This window comes from Dreissena polymorpha, chromosome 14, assembly GCF_020536995.1.
Source record: "Dreissena polymorpha isolate Duluth1 chromosome 14, UMN_Dpol_1.0, whole genome shotgun sequence".
Taxonomy (NCBI): Eukaryota; Metazoa; Mollusca; class Bivalvia; order Myida; family Dreissenidae; genus Dreissena; species Dreissena polymorpha.
Genome location: NC_068368.1, coordinates 74,461,537 through 74,480,976, shown reverse-complemented (window position 1 = coordinate 74,480,976; position 19,440 = coordinate 74,461,537). Strand labels below are relative to the sequence as shown.

The following is a 19,440-nucleotide window of genomic DNA, read 5'->3' as shown; positions in this document are numbered from 1 at the left end:
ACAGAGACCTCCCAGTGACTAAGCCAGTTAGCTGACACCCCATCCATTATATCACAGTCACCGAACCAGCTTTAAATTCTTGTGGCTAGAAAACAAAAATAAAATATAAGATTAAAGCTAGGAACATGTAACTCGTTTTATGATTGATTTTTTTGGATGCATTACTTAATTATTGCAACAATTATAATATTTTGAACACAATCATGTCCATATATTCATTAAAAATACATGGTTATCAAAACAACTTACAAAGCTTCTGCCCGTAAATTAGGTAGCACCTATAATCATATTATAAATAAATTCAAGTTAAAAACATGAACTCAACAAACGGTGACACGTAGGGCTCTCTCGAAATCTGAGCAATTAGAATATTTCTTTTCTTATTTGACCAGTTTGAATTGGGACCAGCTTGGCCTGTTTACATCTAAGAGTGCTTTTTAACCGCCGGAAGCATGCTTGTCAGTTTGTAAACAAAACTACATGCATTGCACCACAATGTAATAACACTGAATACTTTTAGAGCCAAATATTTGTATACAATATCTGCGTGCTTCAAACTGTAAGTGAAAATAATGGCTGACAAACGAACTCGCGATTCAGAGAGTCCAGGGGGTGAACATGACAGTGATGGGAAAATAGAAAAACAACCGCGACTTGAAGGAAACGCGAGTCCAAGAGATGATCATGGTGATTATGGCGAATATGAGGGTGATGATAATAAAGGTGGCGTTGATGATGAAGAAAATAGAGGTGGCGGTGATGGTTATGATGATGATGATCCGTATGATGATGGTGCTGGCGGTGATAGTGCAAACATTTATGGAAAATACGAATGTGAGTCAACATTATTTTTATACCCATAGTCTTATTAAACTTAATGACTTAATAAATAATATTTTATAAATTTTGAAATGTATTTTGCCACCACCGTCACTATGCACAAACTGCTCATGAGCACTAGAACGTCATCCTTTATATAAGGCAGGGGTGGCATAATGTCCAAGGTGTCATCGTGACAGTCCCGTCCAACCGATGATTTTTTAATCAAACTGTTGGTGGACGACCATAGTAATCAACCAATATGAATAAAAAGACCAATTCAATTTTTATGGTTAATGCTGTTTGCAATTATACAATTATGAATTAATTAAAATATCCTTTTCACACGAACAACAATCTAATTCAATTCATGGTGGATTTATATCACATCTATACTAGAATTGTTTAACCCACCACAGATTTAGCTTAAAACGAAGCACAATAGTGTTCAACATTACAGTAAACATATCTTGTGTCCAATAAAATGTTGTGCGTCACACTTGCACAATTATTATTTCATGCATTGTTTTCTTTAATGCATGTTGCATAATGTATTCAGCGATTTTTTCCATCTTTATAAAGGGGCGACACGAATACCCAATATCCGATACCCATTTATTTTGGTCATAAATGTGGTCGTTGTAGTATATGTTACCGTCCTGAAGGTTTGTTTCACATTTTAAAGTTCACTTGTTTGTTGCCATACTTAACATTTTCCACAATAAACTCAAACTGTCTGCCTACATGTATTCAACTACCCAAATCTTACAATATCTTCCTGTCATTGACCCAAATCTACACAAAATTTATACAAATAATTATTTTACATCACATTTGTGAGATGGGCACTATTGTTTTTTTAGCTCATCTATTTTTTGAAAAAAAATTATGAGCTATTGTCATCACCTTGGCGTCGGCGTCAGCGTTGGCGTCGGCGTCCGGTTAAGTTTTGCGTTTAGGTTCACTTTTCTCAGAAAGTATCAATGCTATTGCATTCAAACTTGGTACACTTACTTACTATCATGAGGGGACTGGGCAGGCAAAGTTAGATAACTCTGGCGTGCATTTTGACAGAATTATGTGCCCTTTTTATACTTAGAAAATTGAAAATTTTGGTTAAGTTTTGTGTTTAGGTCCATTTTATTCCTTAAGTGTCAAAGCTATTGCTTTCATACTTGCAACACTTACTAACTATCATAAGGGGACTGTGCAGGCAAAGTAATGTAAGTCTTGACTGGCATTTTGACAGAATTATGTGCCCTTTTTATACTTAGAAAATTGAAAATTTGGTTAAGTTTTGTGTTATGGTCCACTTAATTCCTACAGTATCAAAGCCATTGCTTTCATACTTGCAACACTTATTAACTATCATAAAGTTATGTAACTCTGACTGGCATTTGGACGGAATTATGGGCCCTTTATACTTAGAAAATTGAAAATTGTGTTAAGTTTTGTGTTTTGGTCCTCTTTACCCCTAAAGTATCATAGGTATTGCTTTCATACTTGGAACACTCGCAAACTATCATAAGGGTACAGTAAAAGGACAAGTTGCAAAACTCTGGGTGTCATTTTTACGGAATTATGGCCCTCTTTTGACTAAGTAACTTTGAATATATGGTTAAATTTTGTGTTTCGATCCACTTTACTTCTAAAGTATCAAGGCTATTGCTTTCAAACTTCAAATACGTTCATGCTATCATGAGGTTACTGTACCTGGCAAGTTGAATTTTACCTTGACCTTTGAATGACCTTGACTCTCAAGGTCAAATTATTAAATTTTGCTAATAATGCCATAACTTCTTTATTTATGATTAGATTTAATTGATACTTTGACCAAACTACCCTTACCTGACATACCACAATAGACTCCACCCAAACCATCCCCCGTGCCCTCCCCCCCCCCATCCCCCCCCCTATTTTTTTTTTTTTTTTTTTAAGATCATCTCACAAATGACCACCACACCCTCACACTATATTAAACCCCCCACCCACCCCCAAATAGTGTTTTTTTGAAACGGTTAAAAGACACAAATATTTATTTTTATTATTTTATTTTGAAATACCGCCCAACCATTGCACCCAATAATACCCCCCCACCCCCCTCCCCCCACCCCCCTGAATTCCCCCCCCCCCTAATCTTTTTTTTTTTTTTTAAGATCATCTCACAAATGACCACCACACCCTCACACTATACTATACCCCCCCCCCCACCCCACCCACCCCTGAATCCCCCCCCCCCCCCATAATTTTTTTTTTTTTTTTAAGATCATCTCACAAATGACCACCATACCCTCACACTATACTATAGCCCCCCCACCCCCCCCCCCCCACCCCCCCCCCCCAATTTTTTTTTTTAAATGTTAAAAAACACAAATATTTATTTTTATTATTTTTTTATTATGTTTGAAATACCCTCCAACCATCGCACCCAAGAATACCCCCAACCCCCCTCCCCCCCCCCCCAATTTTTTTTTTTAAGATCATCTCACAAATGACCGCCACATCCTCACACTATACCCCCCCCACACACACCCCAGCCCCCCAATTTTATTTTTTTTGAAACGGTTAAAAAACACAAAGATTTATTTTTATTATTTTATGTTTGAAATACCTTTCCCCCCCCCCACCCGAATTTATTATTTTTCCGCATTTTTGGAAGATAATGTAATAAATGTCCACGCCCTCACACTATACACCCCTCTTCACTCCACCCCTCCCTCCTTTGTGATTGAAAATGAGAGTCCCTTCACCTTTAAAAAGAAAATAGATGAGCGGTCTGCACCCGCAAGGCGGTGCTCTTGTTAATTCTTCATTTTTACTCAGCACGATATGAAATTTTGACACATGCAGGTGGTTAGCGTGTTTCTATGATACCTTGTTACATATAAATTTAATTATATTTTTTTCAGAAAAGTTGATTGTTCGTTATAATTTGATAACTTATAATTCAAAATGATATTTTCACTCATTAATATCATAGCCACACGCTATACACCTGTGTAATTCCCCAATAAACATCACATATAGGTTACACACCACTTCGCTTATTGATTTCTGTTCGGGCTACCCAATAAATTGTGGTCATACATGTTATCGCTGTAGTATAAGTTATTGTCCTTTAGATCAAACGTGTTTTACATTTTTATGTTTATTTGTTTGTTTGTTGCCGTATTCAACAGTTTAAACAATCAACTCAAACTGCCTGCCCATTCAAACACCTAAATCTACCCAAATCTTACCAAATTGACCTAAATCTACACAAAGTTTAAAAAAAATCATGTTTGTGTGACAGGCACTTTTATTTCTAAATGCTTCATCTTAACTCGTGACAATATGTAATTTCCTAATAAGAAATTACTTGAATAAATATGGGTTACACACCACGTACAAGTTGATTTATTTTCTGACTATTCTGCTACTGAATAAATTGTGGTCATGCATGCTATGGTTGTAGTATATGTTATTGTCCTTTAGATCAAACTTGATTTACACTTTTTAAGTTTATTTGTTAGTTGCCATACTATCCATACTATCCAATTAAAAAATCAACTCGAACTGCCTGCTACCTAAATCTACCAAAATCCTCCAAAATCGCCCAAAATATACACACATCTTGAAAAAGTTATTAGTTTACATCATGTTTGTGTGATGGGTATTATTTGTCGCTTTACCAATTGGGAAAACCAACAAATTTCACATTTGCTTTCAAAAAAATTCCCAATTGAAGGTTAAATTATTATTTTTTTAATTGTATAAATAAAATGCAAACTTTAGTTAATTTCCCTATGCAGCTCTATGGCTTAGATTCAAGTAAATGTAATATTAACAACTTGACAACACTTATCGATTTTAAAGTATTTGAGAGCAAAAAAACAAATACACCATTTTCCCAATATGAATTTTACTATGCAAATTTTCCCAATTTCAGTGTTCTTCGTTTTTCGCAAATTTAGTTCCCAATTAGGCAGGTACGTGTCTTTTCCCAATTAGGCAAGAAAAACAATGCTTGTAATGTATCGTGTTTAATAATTGTGAATTGCTTAAACTGGACAGGTTGAAATCACAATCAATTGCAACTCTATATAACTTTTCTTGTGAAATAATAATTATGAAGAAAATGTTTCTATGATACTGGTGTATCTTCAGGTCCTTTAAAATGGATCCATTCCCAAAGCGAAATTGTAAAAAAAATCCAAATTAAAAAAAAAAATCACAATTTCAAAAAATCAATCTAAGTATCTCATAATCTGATTATAATTATATTTAAATGAACATCAAAGTACAGGTATATTACTACAATTTATATGTTTTTTTTTCATATTTTGAATTATTAAAAACAGTTATATTGAATTTAATAAAGTATATACTAGAATAAAAATTTATATCATTTTGTTCTCATATTTTGAATTAATATAAATGTTTATATTGAATTAGTTTTTCCCAAATCTGTAGTACATGTATATCCAATTATCCTACCGCAACCCAAATTCGACGACACCTAAATTCGACGATGTTCTATTTGTATTGATTAAATGGATGATTATTGTCTTGGAATCATTTCAAAGTAATACAGCCGAGTTTAAAATATTATTTTGTGCTATTAAACATTTCATTATTTCTTTCATTATTTGCTATATATTGCTTCATGTAACTGTTACATCGTCGAATTTGGGTCACACCGGGATATATTAACAAGGTTCTAATAATATGATACACAATTGTTTTTGGACTCTTTCCCAAATGTAAGTTTACTTCGCAAGTGTCTTCCTGTCTTTTGTTGAAGCTCATGTTGATTTTTTTTATTTAACTTCCAGTATGTGGAGGCACATTCCTGATGTCAAACAACTAGTTAAAAAATAAACAGAACCTTTGATTTAAGATATTGTTTTTTACTTCTTAACAGTATCTTATGTGAATGTTTTATTGAGCCGCGTTCTCGAAAAACTGGGTTAAATGCATGTGCGTAAAGAGTCATTCAAGATTAGCCTGTGCAGTCTGCAGTGGCTAATCAGTGACGACACTTTCTGCTTAAAAAAATAATTGTTGATAGGAAATCTCTCTAAAACGAAAGTTTAGGTGTAAAGTGATGTCCCTGATCAGACTGTACATACTGCATTGGCTTCTATGGTACTGCACTTTATGCATTAAGCCCAGTTTTCCTGTAAGGAGTCTTATATCACTGTTTCCTCTTTTCAGACCTTGATCACACAGCTGATGTGCAGTAGGTATACTAGTTTGTAACCCGTTGTATCTTTGTATACCAGTTTGTAACCAGCTGTATCTTTGTATACTAGTTTGTAACTCGTTGTATCTTCGTGTACTAGTTTGTAACCCATTGTATCTTTGTATACTAGTATGTAACCTATTGTATCTTTGTATTACTATTTAACACAATTTCTTTTGGTTCTTAGATTAAAAAAGTACAATTAAAAACAAAACCATTGCTTATGCTATGCAGAACTTACAAAACTTTGTTAATTTGTTTAAAACTTACTCGTTAACAACATGTTACATGGGTTAATATAATGTTATTATACAAAAAAAATTAAATGGCTCCATTGGCAATTGACAGCGCGAGTCCTGATGCATAAAATGATTAATACATGTACTGTGAAATAATTATTACTCTTTGGACATTATTTGTTGATTTCCTAAGTTGACTGATCACAAATTTGACACATTTTATTTTGTTTCATGAGGCGTATAATGGTTCACTATAATTTCAGAATTCATGCCTGGGGAGATTCACTGAAAGAGGCTTTTGAGCAGGTGAGTTGTATGGGTGCAAAAGAATTTCATGCGCTCCAAATTTTTGTTTGATACTTATTTGTGTGTACCATTACATTCTACCAACACTCTTGACATTCTGCGATTCAATTAATATCCTAGAAACTTCATTACAGTCTGAATATTTCCTTTTTTCTTACTCAAATTTCGAAAAGAAAAGGCAATTTCTTTTACTCACGCTATGCATCAGTTAACTAGCGAGGTTAAGGTTTTTCATGAAGCTTAGATATTCTCAAGAATGGTATTGGGATTTCTTTAAAACTTCAATATATCTATTCCCCTTTTAAAATGCATTTGTATCCTTTGGTCTAAATGTGGTGCAGTGTGAAAGGTTCTACTGTAGAACAGGGCATCTCAATTGTTTCAACCATCCCTGATAACCCAACGAACAATTATTTTGGGGTTGATTGCTATATGGGAGAAACATATTGTACATGAATACATACATATGAGCTGTGTCATTTGACAATGGGTATTATCATCTTATGCCATATAGGGCCAGCATAGCTGCAGACTAGCATGAACAGTCAGTGTGGTCAGGAGCTACCATGGCTGCTAATGAGGCTCGATTGGTCATTGTCGGCTTGGGTACTACTTACATGTACAACGGGTACACTTAAGTATACTTACATGTACCCCGGGTACGGTAAATATACGCTAAATTGGTCGTTGTCGACTATCTTTTTTTAAATTAATTATGTTTATATGTATGTCAATTTTCTGTTAAATTGCCTCTTTATTATCGAGACTCCTACTCAAAAAATATGTTTATGCAGATATTTTTTAATTGAAGTTTTATTTGTAATTACGGTAATCGATAGCGCGTTTTACCACATCGGATTTTGGGCGGGAATAAAACTTGGGTACAGTCTAATATCGACCGGGTATGTTTTAGTATACTTACCGTACCCGGGGTACATGTAAGTAGTACCCGTGCAGACAATGACCAATCGAGTGCTTATGAGATCACTAAACTTTGAGTGACTTTAAAAAGCACATCATATCTGATGATAAAACATAGCAGAGACTTGCCACATATGACATAAGACCCATTATCGCATGACGTGGCTCATATTGTTGACATGCCAGTCACTATTTCAGGCGGTGCAGGCGATGTTCAACTATATGACCACTGACTTCTCCACTGTTGAAATGACAGATGAACATGAGGTGGAGGCACAAGGTAGGCAATACCACAAAATAAGCCTTGTTGCAACCCCAACAGGCTAATCTGGTACCAAACTTTCGGCCTTAACTGGATTTTTGCTAATAAGAGATCTTCTTCAACGAAAAATACAATAAAAGCAGTAAGTGTTGTCCCTGATTAGCGTGTGTGGATAGCACAGACTTATCTTGGAGCTTGGAGTTTTCTCAGAGCGCTGCTCAAATACAGACTTTCATTAAAAAAATATTTACTAATTTTAAAAATTAAAAATGCATTCAAATTTACACAATATACTGTCACTTAAAAAACTAGTTACAAGAAGATATACAGGTATAAAAAAGTTTACTATATCTAAATAATTATGAATACAAACTTATGAAAATAATGAATCTTTTGTAAGGTTTTTCATCAAACGTTTTACTACCAATTATTATGCCCCCACAAACGAAGTTTAGGGGGGTATATAGGAGTGAACTTGTCTGTCGGTCGGTCGGTCTGTCTGTCGGTCCATATTAAGTATCCGCTCTCTAATTCAAGTAGTTTTCATCCGATCTTCACCAAACTTGGTCAGAAGTTGTATCTACATAATGTCTAGGCCAAGTTCGAACATGGGACTTGCCAGGTCAAAAACTAGGTCACAGGGTCACTTAGTGTGTTTTAAACATTCAGCATGTTGTCCGCTCTCTAATTCAAGTTGTTTTTATCCGATCTTCACCAAACTTGGTCAGAAGTTGTATCTTGATGATGTCTAGGCCAAGTTCGAACATGGGCCTTGCCAGGTCAAAAACTAGGTCACGGGGTCACTTAGTGCGTTTTAAACATTCAGCATGTTGTCCGCTCTCAAATTTAAGTAGTTTTCATCCGATCTTCACCAAACTTGGTCAGGAGTTGTATCTAAATGATCTTAAGGCCAAGTTCAAACATGGGCCTTGCCAGGTCAAAAACTAGGTCACGGGGTCACTTAGTACGTTTTACACATTGAGCATGGTGTCCGCTCTCTAAGACTATTTCAAGTAGTTTAAATCCGATCTTCACCACACTTGGTCAGAAGTTGTAACTAGATGATGTGTAGGTCAAGTTCGAACATTGGCCATGCCGGGTCAAAAACTAGGTCACGGGGTCACTTAGTGTGTTTTTAACCTCACCATGTTGTCCGCTCTCTAATTCAAGTAGTTTTCATCCAATCCTCACCAAACTTGGTCACAAGTTTTATCTAAATGATCTCTAGGACAAGTTTGAACATGGGCCATTTCGGGCCTAAAACTAGGTCACGGGGTCACTTAGTGCCTTTTAAACATTGAGCATGTTGTCCGCTCTCTAATTCAAGTAGTTTTCATCCAATCTTCACCAAACTTGGTCAGAAGTTGTATCTAGATGATGTCTAGGTCAAGTTTGAATATGTGTCATGCCAATCAAAAACTAGGGCACGGGGTATCTTAGTGCGTTTTAAACCTCACCATGTTGTCCGCTCTCTAATTCAAGTAGTTTTCATCCAATCCTCACCAAACTTGGTCACAAGTTTTATCGAAATGATCTCTAGGACAAGTTTGAACATGGGCCATTTCGGGCCTAAAACTAGGTCACGGGGTCACTTAGTGCGTTTTTAGCTCATCTATTTTTTGAAAAAAAATTATGAGCTATTGTCATCACCTTGGCGTCGGCGTCGGCGTTGGCGTCGGCGTCCGGTTAAGTTTTGCGTTTAGGTCCACTTTTCTCAGAAAGTATCAATGCTATTGCATTCAAACTTGGTACACTTACTTACTATCATGAGGGGACTGGGCAGGCAAAGTTAGATAACTCTGGCGTGCATTTTGACACAATTATGTGCCCTTTTTATACTTAAAAAATTGAAAATTTTGGTTAAGTTTTGCGTTTAGTTCCACTTTTCTCAGTGAGTATCAATGCTATTGCATTCAAACTTGGTACACTTACTTACTATCATGAGGGGACTGGGCAGGCAAAGTTAGATAACTCTGGCATGCATTTTGACAGAATTATGTTCCCTTTTTATACTTAGAAAATTGACAATTTTGGTTAAGTTTTGTGTTTAGGTCCATTTTATTCCTTAAGCATCAAAGCTATTGCTTTCATACTTGCAACACTTACTAACTATCATAAGGGGACTGTGCAGGCAAAGTAATGTAACTCTGACTGGCATTTTGACAGAATTATGTGCCCTTTTTATACTTAGAAAATTGAAAATTTGATTAAGTTTTGTGTTTAGGTCCACTTTATTCCTACAGTATTAAAGCTATTGCTTTCATACTTGCAAGATTTATGAACTATCATAAGGGGACGGTGCAGGCAAAGTTATGTAGCTCTGACTGGCATTTGGACGGAATTATGGGCCCTTTATACTTAGAAAATTTAAAATTTGGTTAAGATTTATGTTTTGGTCCACTTTACCCCTAAAGTATCATAGATATTGCTTTCATACTTGGAACACTCACAAACTATCATAAGGGTACAGTAAAAGGACAAGTTGCATAACTCTGGTTGTCATTGTTATGGAATTATGGCCCTTTTTTGACTTAGTAACTTTTAATATATGGTTAAATTTTGTGTTTCGATCCACTCGAAGTATCAAGGCTATTGCTTTCAAACTTCAAATACTTACATGCTATCATGAGGTTACTGTACCTGGCAACTTGAATTTTACTTTGACCTTTGAATGACCTTGACTCTCAAGGTCAAATTATTAAATTTTGCTAAAATTGCCATAACTTCTTTATTTATGATTAGATTTGATTGATACTTTGATGAAACTACTCTTACCTGACATACCACAATAGACTTCACCCAAACCATCCCCCGTGCCCTCCCCCCCTCCCCCTCCCCCCCCCAATTTTTTTTTTTTTTTTTTTTTTTTTTAAGATCATCTCACAAATGACCACCAACACCCTCACACTATACCCCCCCCCACACCCCCCCCCCACCCCCCCACCCCCCCCAATTTTTTTTTTTGATTTTTTTTTTTTTTTTTTTTTTTTTTTTTAAGATCATCTCACAAATTATCACCACACCCTCACACTATACCCCCCCCATTTTTTTTTTTAAAACGGTTATGTTTGAAATACCGTCCAACCATCGCACCCAAACCCCCCCCCCCCCCCCCCCCCCCCCCCCCCCCCCCCCCCCCCCCCCCCCCCCCCCCGATTTTTTTTTTTTTTTTTTTTTTTCGCTTTTTTGGAAGATAATGTAATAAATGTCCACAACCCCACACTATACACCCTTCTTCACTCCACTCCTCCCTCCTTTGTGATTGAAAATGAGAGTCCCTTCACCTTTAAAAAGAAAATAGATGAGCGGTCTGCACCCGCAAGGCGGTGCTCTTGTTTAACATTCAACATGGTGTCCCCTTCTAATTCAAGTAGTTACATGTACATCCGATCTTAACCAAACTTGGTCAGAAGTTTTATGGAGATGATCTTGAGGCCAAGTTAGAACATGGGCCTTTCTGGGTAAAAAACTAGGTCAAGGGGTCACTAGGTGCGTTTTAAAAATTGAGCATGGTGTCCGCTGTTTTTTTTATGAAGACGACATGCAAAATATTATGTGTCAATGCGGCATTTGGGGCCCGGGGTATTCGTCACGTCTGTGACAAAGCTCTAGTTTGACTGGCATGCACAAATGGGTCCTATGCCACATGCGACCAGGGTAGCTCCAGTCCTGCAAGCACATTGGCACAGTCTGGTCAGTGGTGAATCTTTTCAGGTATGAGACCACAAACCTTGCACTAATTTACAGTGCTCAGGGTAGCTGCTAACCGGACTGCGTGAACTGAAAGCGCAGGCTGGTCAAGAGGTACACTGGCAGCATCTTGGTCTTAATCCATATGGAGCCAGCATGGCATCTGACAAGCATGAGCAGCTGTTTAATCTGGTCAGGAGCTACCCTGTTCGAGAACGAGACCATAAAACCTTGAATGACTACACAGGCTGGTTTTAAGCTATGCTAGCAGCATATGGAAAAAAGACCTATTTTCGCATGACACGGCTCCATAACAAGCTAATGAGTCTCCTAATGAGACCAGGAAACCTTGTGCGGCTTTACATGGCATAGATAGCTTCTCACAAGACTGTGTTAATGCGCAGGTTTGTCTAGAGCTAGGCTGGCAGCCTTTGTGCATAATACCATTTTTTTGCAAGGCACAGTTCATATATGTGTGTTGATATACGCATGTTCATGTTTGTGTGTTTCTCTCCCCAGGAGAGGACCTGCAGTCTCTTCTGTTCCACCTCATGGATGAGTGGCTGTTTGCTTTCTCTGCTGAACCATACTTTATTGCACAGGTTTGTTAGATTTTTTTTAAACGGCACCCCTGAAAATAATCAAGGACTTTATTATCCCCCATCAAGTGCGCAGGGATATTGAATTGGCTTTATCTGTGTTTGTCTGTCACTTAGTTTGTCTGTCTGCCTGTCTGTCACAACGATTCACTTTTTATGCCCCCGGTAGGAGGGCATATATTGATCGGACTGTCCGTCCGTCTGTCCTTCACACTTTGCGTTTAGGTTTCAAAAAATGCTCATAACTTCTATGTCCTTTAGATGTAACCTTCATTTTTGGTATGCATGTGTATATGGACAAGGCCTTTCCATACGCACACAAATGTTAACTCCCGTTTCTTGACGTTGAACTTAGGGTCCGCGTTTAGGTTTCGAAATCTGCGTTAAGGTTTCGAAAAATGCTCATTACTTCTATGTCCCTTGAGATATGACCTTCATATTTGGTATGCATGTGTATATGGACAAGGCCTTTCCATATGCACAATCATTTTGACCCATGTGACCTTGACCTTGAATGTAGGGTCCGTGTTTAGGTTTCGAAATCTGCATTTAAGTTTCGAAAAAAGCTCATAACTTCTATCAAGCGTTTATAGGGGGCATAAGTCATCCTATGGTGACAGCTCTTGTTAAGATCTATTTTAAATTTGAATTTGAATGTGGCGTATATTGCAAACTGTAAGAGGTATACACTTAGCTATTTATAGGTAGATAGATCAAAATAAAAAAGGGAAGCACAGAGCACACAATAATTCAAATGCTTTATGTAAGTTCAGCACCATTACCCTCTTACCTTAAACAATATGTATGAAATCATGACTAAGCAAATTGTGCACCTAAAAGAGAATTATAAAGTTTAAAAACTTTTATTGAATAACCATTTGAGCCACGCTCTGTGAAAAGGGGGTTAAATGCTTGTGCTTAAAGTGTCGTTGCAGATAAGCCTGTGCAGTCTGCGCAGGCTAATCATGGACTTCACTTTCCGCTTTTAAGATATTTTCAGTTTTACAGAAAGCCACTAAATAGAAAAATCCAGTAAAGACGAAAAGTGCTGTCCCAAATTAGCCTGTGCATACTGCACAGGCAATTCTGGGATGACATTTTACACACATGCTGCTGATGCATTAACCCCCCTTTTCACAGGGCATAGCTCATTTATAAAATATTACTGCTTTTGCCCCAAAATGCTCCTTTAATCCATCCCTTAAAATCAGAACATTTTCAGTAGCATAAACAATCAACATTCATTAGGTATGCCCCTTTAAAATGAATTGGAGTACATGATGACTTTGGATTATGGATGTTAAGTGCTGCATATCAATGCATGTTGTGCTTTTGACTTGAGTGCTTTTAACATTTGAATATATTTGGCAATATAGAAGATCATATTTATTGAAGTATTAAATGTTGTACATTTTATATTGTTTATAAGGATGCTTGTATCAAATGTTAATTCAAGAGCATGGTTGTGTACTGGTGCATTTATTTATTAATTTATTAATGGTTTGTTTATTTTCAGAAAATAGAAATTACAGAATTTGACACAGAAAATTTCCGCATCAAAGCCAAAGGGTAGGTATCTATCATGTTATGGAATTCAAACGGTGAAAAAAGTTCAGATAGGCAAACTAGTATTTTGTGTATTTATTTTTGTGTCAATGTGTGTCAATTTCTAGTCTTTTACGTCTGTTTATGTCCCCCACTATAGTAGTGGGGGACATATTGTTTTTGCCCTGTCTGTTGGTTGGTTGGTTGGTCTGTCTGTTTGCGCCAACTTTAACATTTGCAATAACTTTTGCAATATTGAAGATAGCAACTTGATATTTGGCATGCATATGTATCTCATGGAGCTGCACATTTTGAGTGGTGAAAGCTCAAGGTCAAGGTCATCCTTCAAGGTCAAAGGTCAAATATATGGGTCAAAATCGCTAATTTAATGTACACTTTTGCAGTATTTCAATATTCAAGATAGCAACTTGATATTAGGCATGCATGTGTATCTCATGGAGCTGCACATTTTGAGTGGTGAAAGGTCAAGGTCAAGGTCATCCTTCAAGGTCAGAGGTCAAATATATGTGGCCAAAATCGCTCATTTTATAAGTACTTTTGCAATATTGAAGATAGCAACTTGATATTTGGAATGCACGTGTATCTCATGGAGCTGCACATTTTGAGTGGTGAAAGGTCAAGGTCATTCTTCAAGGTCAGAGGTCAAATATATGTGGCCCAAATCGCTTATTTTATGAATACTTTTGCAATATTGAAGATAGCAACTTGATATTTGGCATGCATGTGTATCTCATGGAGCTGCACATTTTGAGTGGTGAAAGGTCAAGGTCATCCTTCAAGGTCAAATATATGGGTCAAAATTGCTCATGTAATGTCACTTCTGCAATATTGAAGCTAGCAATTTTATATTTGAAATGCATGTGTATCTCATGGAGCTGCACATTTTGAGTGGCGAAGGGTCAAGGTCAAGGTCATCCTACAAGGTCAAACGTCATATAGGGGGACAATGTGTTTCACAAACGCATCTTGTTTTTCAAGTCTTTTATGTGTATTTTAATAAAGTCTAGGAATCCAAGGTTGGCAGGCTTCATCCTAGACTCATTAAGGGCCCTTGCAGCCTTCAGGTCAAAGAGCAAAATTTTCAGGTTTTTATGCCCCCGGATCGAAAGATCGGGGGTATATTATTTTTGGCCTGGCTGTCTGTCTGTCTGTCACTTTAAACTTGGTCATAACTTTTGCAATATTGAAGATAACAAATTGATATTTGGCATGCATGTGTATCTCATGAAGCTGCACATTTTAATTGGTGAAAGGTCAAGGTCATCATCCAAGGTCAAAACTCAAAACACAATCCAGGTGAAGTAATAAGCTTTAAAAGGGGGATAATTTCTTAACCTGCAAAATTATTATTTAAATTTTATTTAAAAGCAGCGCAATAGGTGGCATTGTGTTTCTGACAAACACATATCTTGTTTATTGTTGTATGAACCCAGAAAATGTTTAGTCCCAAAATTGTGTGTTGGTATTTCTTCAGACTGTGACCTATTTTGCCATTAATATGGCCTTTTGTACACAGATGAATTTTTGTAGTTTTTGTATTTAAATACTTATTTGTGCAGAAAAGTGTGTTTCATTAAAAATATCAACAGTGCTGTGATAGAGTATAAAGGTATTCATGTGGACTTAACCAATTAAATTCTCAGGCCAAGTAAAGAACTCAGATATGCTTTCATGAAACTTTGCATACGGTTTATTGTATAACCCGCCACTGCATTCATTGAGGTATACTTTTTCTTTTGTGTTGCATTAAATCCTGCCATTAGCCTAAAAAATATACCTTTGTGCTTACTTACAAAGAATGGCCTAATTTTGAGACAGAAAATTATCTGTGTGTGAACTGACGCTATTTAAGAGGCTCAAGTTAGTTAATTTCATGTAAATGAGACTAGATAATAGGTCTGGGTATTGTATGTTAAATAATTGTTGTGATGCAGTTATACATTTGTTGTTATTTGAAACTCAGCTGTGGGAAGGTTTTGGTTTATATTGCCATGAGAATGGAAATTTTTATGTTATTTTTATTAGTTATTTTAAATGGTCTCTATCTTTACCGATCACAGTAAAGGCTTTGTTAAGAAAGTTTATTTTTGTTTTTATGGTTTTAATTTTTGAACCAGATCACTTTATTTTGCTTGAGTTTTTAAAAGGCTTTGAAAAAATGTCCTAGCCTTTAATTGTGGGTAAAAAAATGAAAGTGAACAAACTAATTAAGGGATTGCATTCATTAACTGGCTGATATAAAGGTACAGATGGATGATTCAATTTTGGAAATAAACTGCCATTAATTTAATGGATATTTGGGGGTATGAAGCCTACTTTCGGCTATCCATTTAGAATTAAAAAGAAAGGTTAACAAAATCACTTCAAATCAAGTTTATTTTGCAGGAAAAAATCCAATGAATGTGGTGATTTGTTTTAGGACTGTGTTTGGGGGGGGGGCTTTTTTTACTGCACTTTTAGATTATATTAACACTTAATGTACACTTTTTTAGGTATGGTAAGGAGTTGGATGCATGTGCATAAAAGTGTGGTTCCAGATTAGCCTGTGTAGTCTGCACAGTCTTATCAGCGATGACACTTTCCGCTTTTATTGAATTTTTCAATCAGAGGAAAACTCTTCTCAACAAAAATCCAAAGTGCCATCCCTAATTAGCCTGTGCAGACTGCTGATTATAGACGACGCTCATTGCAAATGCTTTTTCTGAGAGCATGACACCCATATTTTCAGGTACGGCGAGGAGTTTGATATCTCCAAGCATCCCCAGGGTACGGAGGTGAAGGCAATCACTTACTCCAATATGCAGATCCACGACTCGGATGAGAAACACGAGGTCTTTGTCATCATTGACATCTGACACAGATGAACTCTAAAATATATGAGTTGGTCTTTGGGAAAACGAGGCTTACATAACAGAGACAATAGTAGGAACATGCAATAATATTTTGGCCTCACTTTGGGAAAACGGGGCTTAATGCATGATTTACCTGACCATGAAATAACAAAAGAGCAATATGATGGCTTGATAATTTTTATGTCCCCCACCACTATAATGGGGGACATATTGTTTTTGCCCTGTCTGTTGGTCTGTCTGTTGGTTTGTTTGCTCCAACTTAAACATTTTGCAATAACTTTTGCAATATTGAAGATCGCAACTTGATATTTGGCATGCATGTGTATCTCATGGAGCTGCACATTTTGAGTGGTTAAAGGTCATGGTCATCGTCAAGGTCAAAGGTCACAAAAATTCAAAGGGCACAGGAGGGGACAAAGTGTTTCCGACAAACGCATTTCTGATTTTTTTTAAAGTAATATCTAGAAAGACATATAAGCTTTACTCTGGAAAGCAGGGCAATCTGCAAAATGCTAATAAGGGTTATCCCTCTCTGATATTTTTTGTTTGAAAAGAATTCTCTTATAAGCCAAAAATCAGTTTTAGTGCAAAGTGTTCTCACTGATTAGTCTTTGCAGATCTATAAACAGAGATGACATTTGACACATTGAGACATGTAAAAAAAAGACTACTGCTTATGACCTTTTCTACATTGGCATTTACTACATGTGATATAAAGACCCTGATTAACAGTCATGGTCATATTGTTGGTTTCATTTTAAGTGCACAAAAGATTTCAATTTCCCTCACTTCAGCACTCCTGTTTTAATTTATGGAGAATCTGCATGCCCCAAACTTCTGTCTTTGAAGTTCTCCTCAGTGTCACCTGATGGTGGAATCACATTTTTGACACATGATGATATATTATCTGATTACCGGTAATATCATTTTTATGCCCCCGTTCGAAGAAGAGGGGGGTATATTGCTTTGCTCATGTCGATCGGTCGGTCTGTCGGTCGGTCTGTCGGTCCGTCCACCAGGTGGTTGTCAGACGATAGCTCAAGAATGCTTGGGCCTAGGATCATGAAACTTCATAGGTACATTGATCATGACTCGCAGATGACCCCTATTGATTTTGAGGTCACTAGGTCAAAGGTCAAGGTCACGGTGACCCGAAATAGTAAAAATGGCATTTGAATGATAACTCAAGAACGCATACCCCTAGGATCATGAAACTTCATGGGTAGATTGATCATGACTCGCAGATGACCCCTATTGATTTTGAGGTCAAAGGTCAAGATCACGGTGACCCGAAATAGTAAAATGGTTTCCGGATGATAACTCAAAAATGCATACGCCTAGGATCATGAAACTTCATGGGTAGATTGATCATGACTCGCAGATGGTTTTCGGATGATAACTCAAGAACGCATATGCCTAGGATCATGAAACTTCACAGGTAGATTGATCATGACTCGCAGATGACCCCTATTGATTTTGAGGTCACAAGGACAAAGGTCAAGGTCACGATGACCCGAAATAGTAAAATGATTTTCGGATGATAACTCAAGAACGCTTTTGTCTAGGATCATGACACTTCATAGGTACATTGATCGTGACTCGCAGATGACCCCTATTGATTTTCAGGTCACTAGGTCAAAGGTCAAGGTCACAGTGACAAAAAACGTATTCACACAATGGCTGCCACTACAACGGACAGCCCATATGCGGGGCATGCATGTTTTACAAACAGCCCTTGTTTTATTACAAAGATGTGATTATATAGATGTGAAGAATATAACACCACTTTGGCATCAATTAAAGATGGTTTCTTTAAATTCTGTCACATTTATGGCTATATTTTTGTTTGCAATCTCATGTGAGCAAGCTTTCCATTGTCAATGTTTTATACTTTTAATGTGCATTTGCATACAGATGGTACATATGCTCTGTGGAAAGGGGATTTAATGCATGTGCGTAAAGTGTCGTCCCAGATTAGCCCGTGCAGTCTGTCTCTTCTTTGCAAAAATCCAGTTTAGGTGGAAAATGTTGTCCCTGATTAGCCTGGGTGGACTGCATTTAACCCCCTTTTCAAAGAGCACAGCCCATATACAAAAGTGTGCATATATGTCTGTATTTACACTGCAACGTGTGGGTATTCTTTGTTATTAAAATCTGAATAAAAAAGCTGTTGTGCAGATTTCGGCATATTGCTTAACACAAATCGAAGAAAAAACTTACTACTTGAGAAGTTGTTCACGAAAAAAGAGGGTCAGATATCCCTTAGTGCTTGCACATTAATACTGGAAGAAACTCAACTTTCATAAGCAGTTTTAGGAGTAATCAATGTTGTTTTAAACCTAGCTTTTTTGGTATCCAATGACGCAAATAAATTAATATTTTGATCTGGTTAAGACATGGAGACAAGTAATCATGCCACGGGCTATGCAGATCTGGTTAAACAAGATGACTCCAAGTTGTCCATTGTTAATTGTGCTTATTAAAGTGTAAAATAAAATAAAATGGGTTAAGCTTTGCAAAAAGTGACCCCTAATTAACTCTTCCCCACTCAGAGGCAAAGTGAAAATGGCTATGTGCGGTCAGCATAAAACCAGAGTAACTCGGGTTTTATGCTGTTTGCTGCTCACCAGTATCTAAGGTTTAGAGATGAAACCTTTAAAACTTTAATCTAGTAAGAAAGGTCTTGTATTAAATTTACCTTTAGAGAGACTACAAATGCGTCAAAATACGTATCTAAGTTGGAAAGGATTTATGTATTTCGACTCACAAGGTTGCATTAGGTTAGGACTCGGAGAGCGTCTTGGCACTCTTATCGCATTTTTTACTAGAAGACAAATTTGGAACATTTAGAATTAACGTTGCAATTTCAAGTTTTTTTCTATATTTATTGAACGGCATTTAATTTTCGTATTGTCTTGTGGTGTGAACCCGAAGGGAAACCCACCTGTCTCGTATGGTGACC

The 19,440-nt window shown here is 36.8% G+C and overlaps 1 protein-coding gene across 2 annotated transcripts; it reads left to right on the top strand.

Moving 5' to 3' along the window:
* The first annotated feature begins 448 nt into the window (after positions 1-448).
* LOC127857049 (protein archease-like) lies at positions 449-18,655 on the top strand. Of its 2 annotated transcripts, none has more exons than XM_052393343.1 (7): positions 449-834; positions 6,016-6,040; positions 6,546-6,588; positions 7,708-7,789; positions 11,981-12,063; positions 13,577-13,629; positions 16,355-18,655. In XM_052393343.1, exons 1-7 carry the CDS (start codon positions 573-575, stop codon positions 16,479-16,481), a joined length of 675 nt encoding a protein of 224 aa, XP_052249303.1. In that variant the 5' UTR covers positions 449-572; the 3' UTR covers positions 16,482-18,655. The 2 variants fall into 2 exon arrangements, with proteins under 2 accessions (XP_052249303.1, XP_052249304.1); XM_052393344.1 differs by having other exon boundaries at positions 721-834; positions 6,016-6,044.
* The last annotated feature ends 785 nt before the right edge of the window (positions 18,656-19,440 follow it).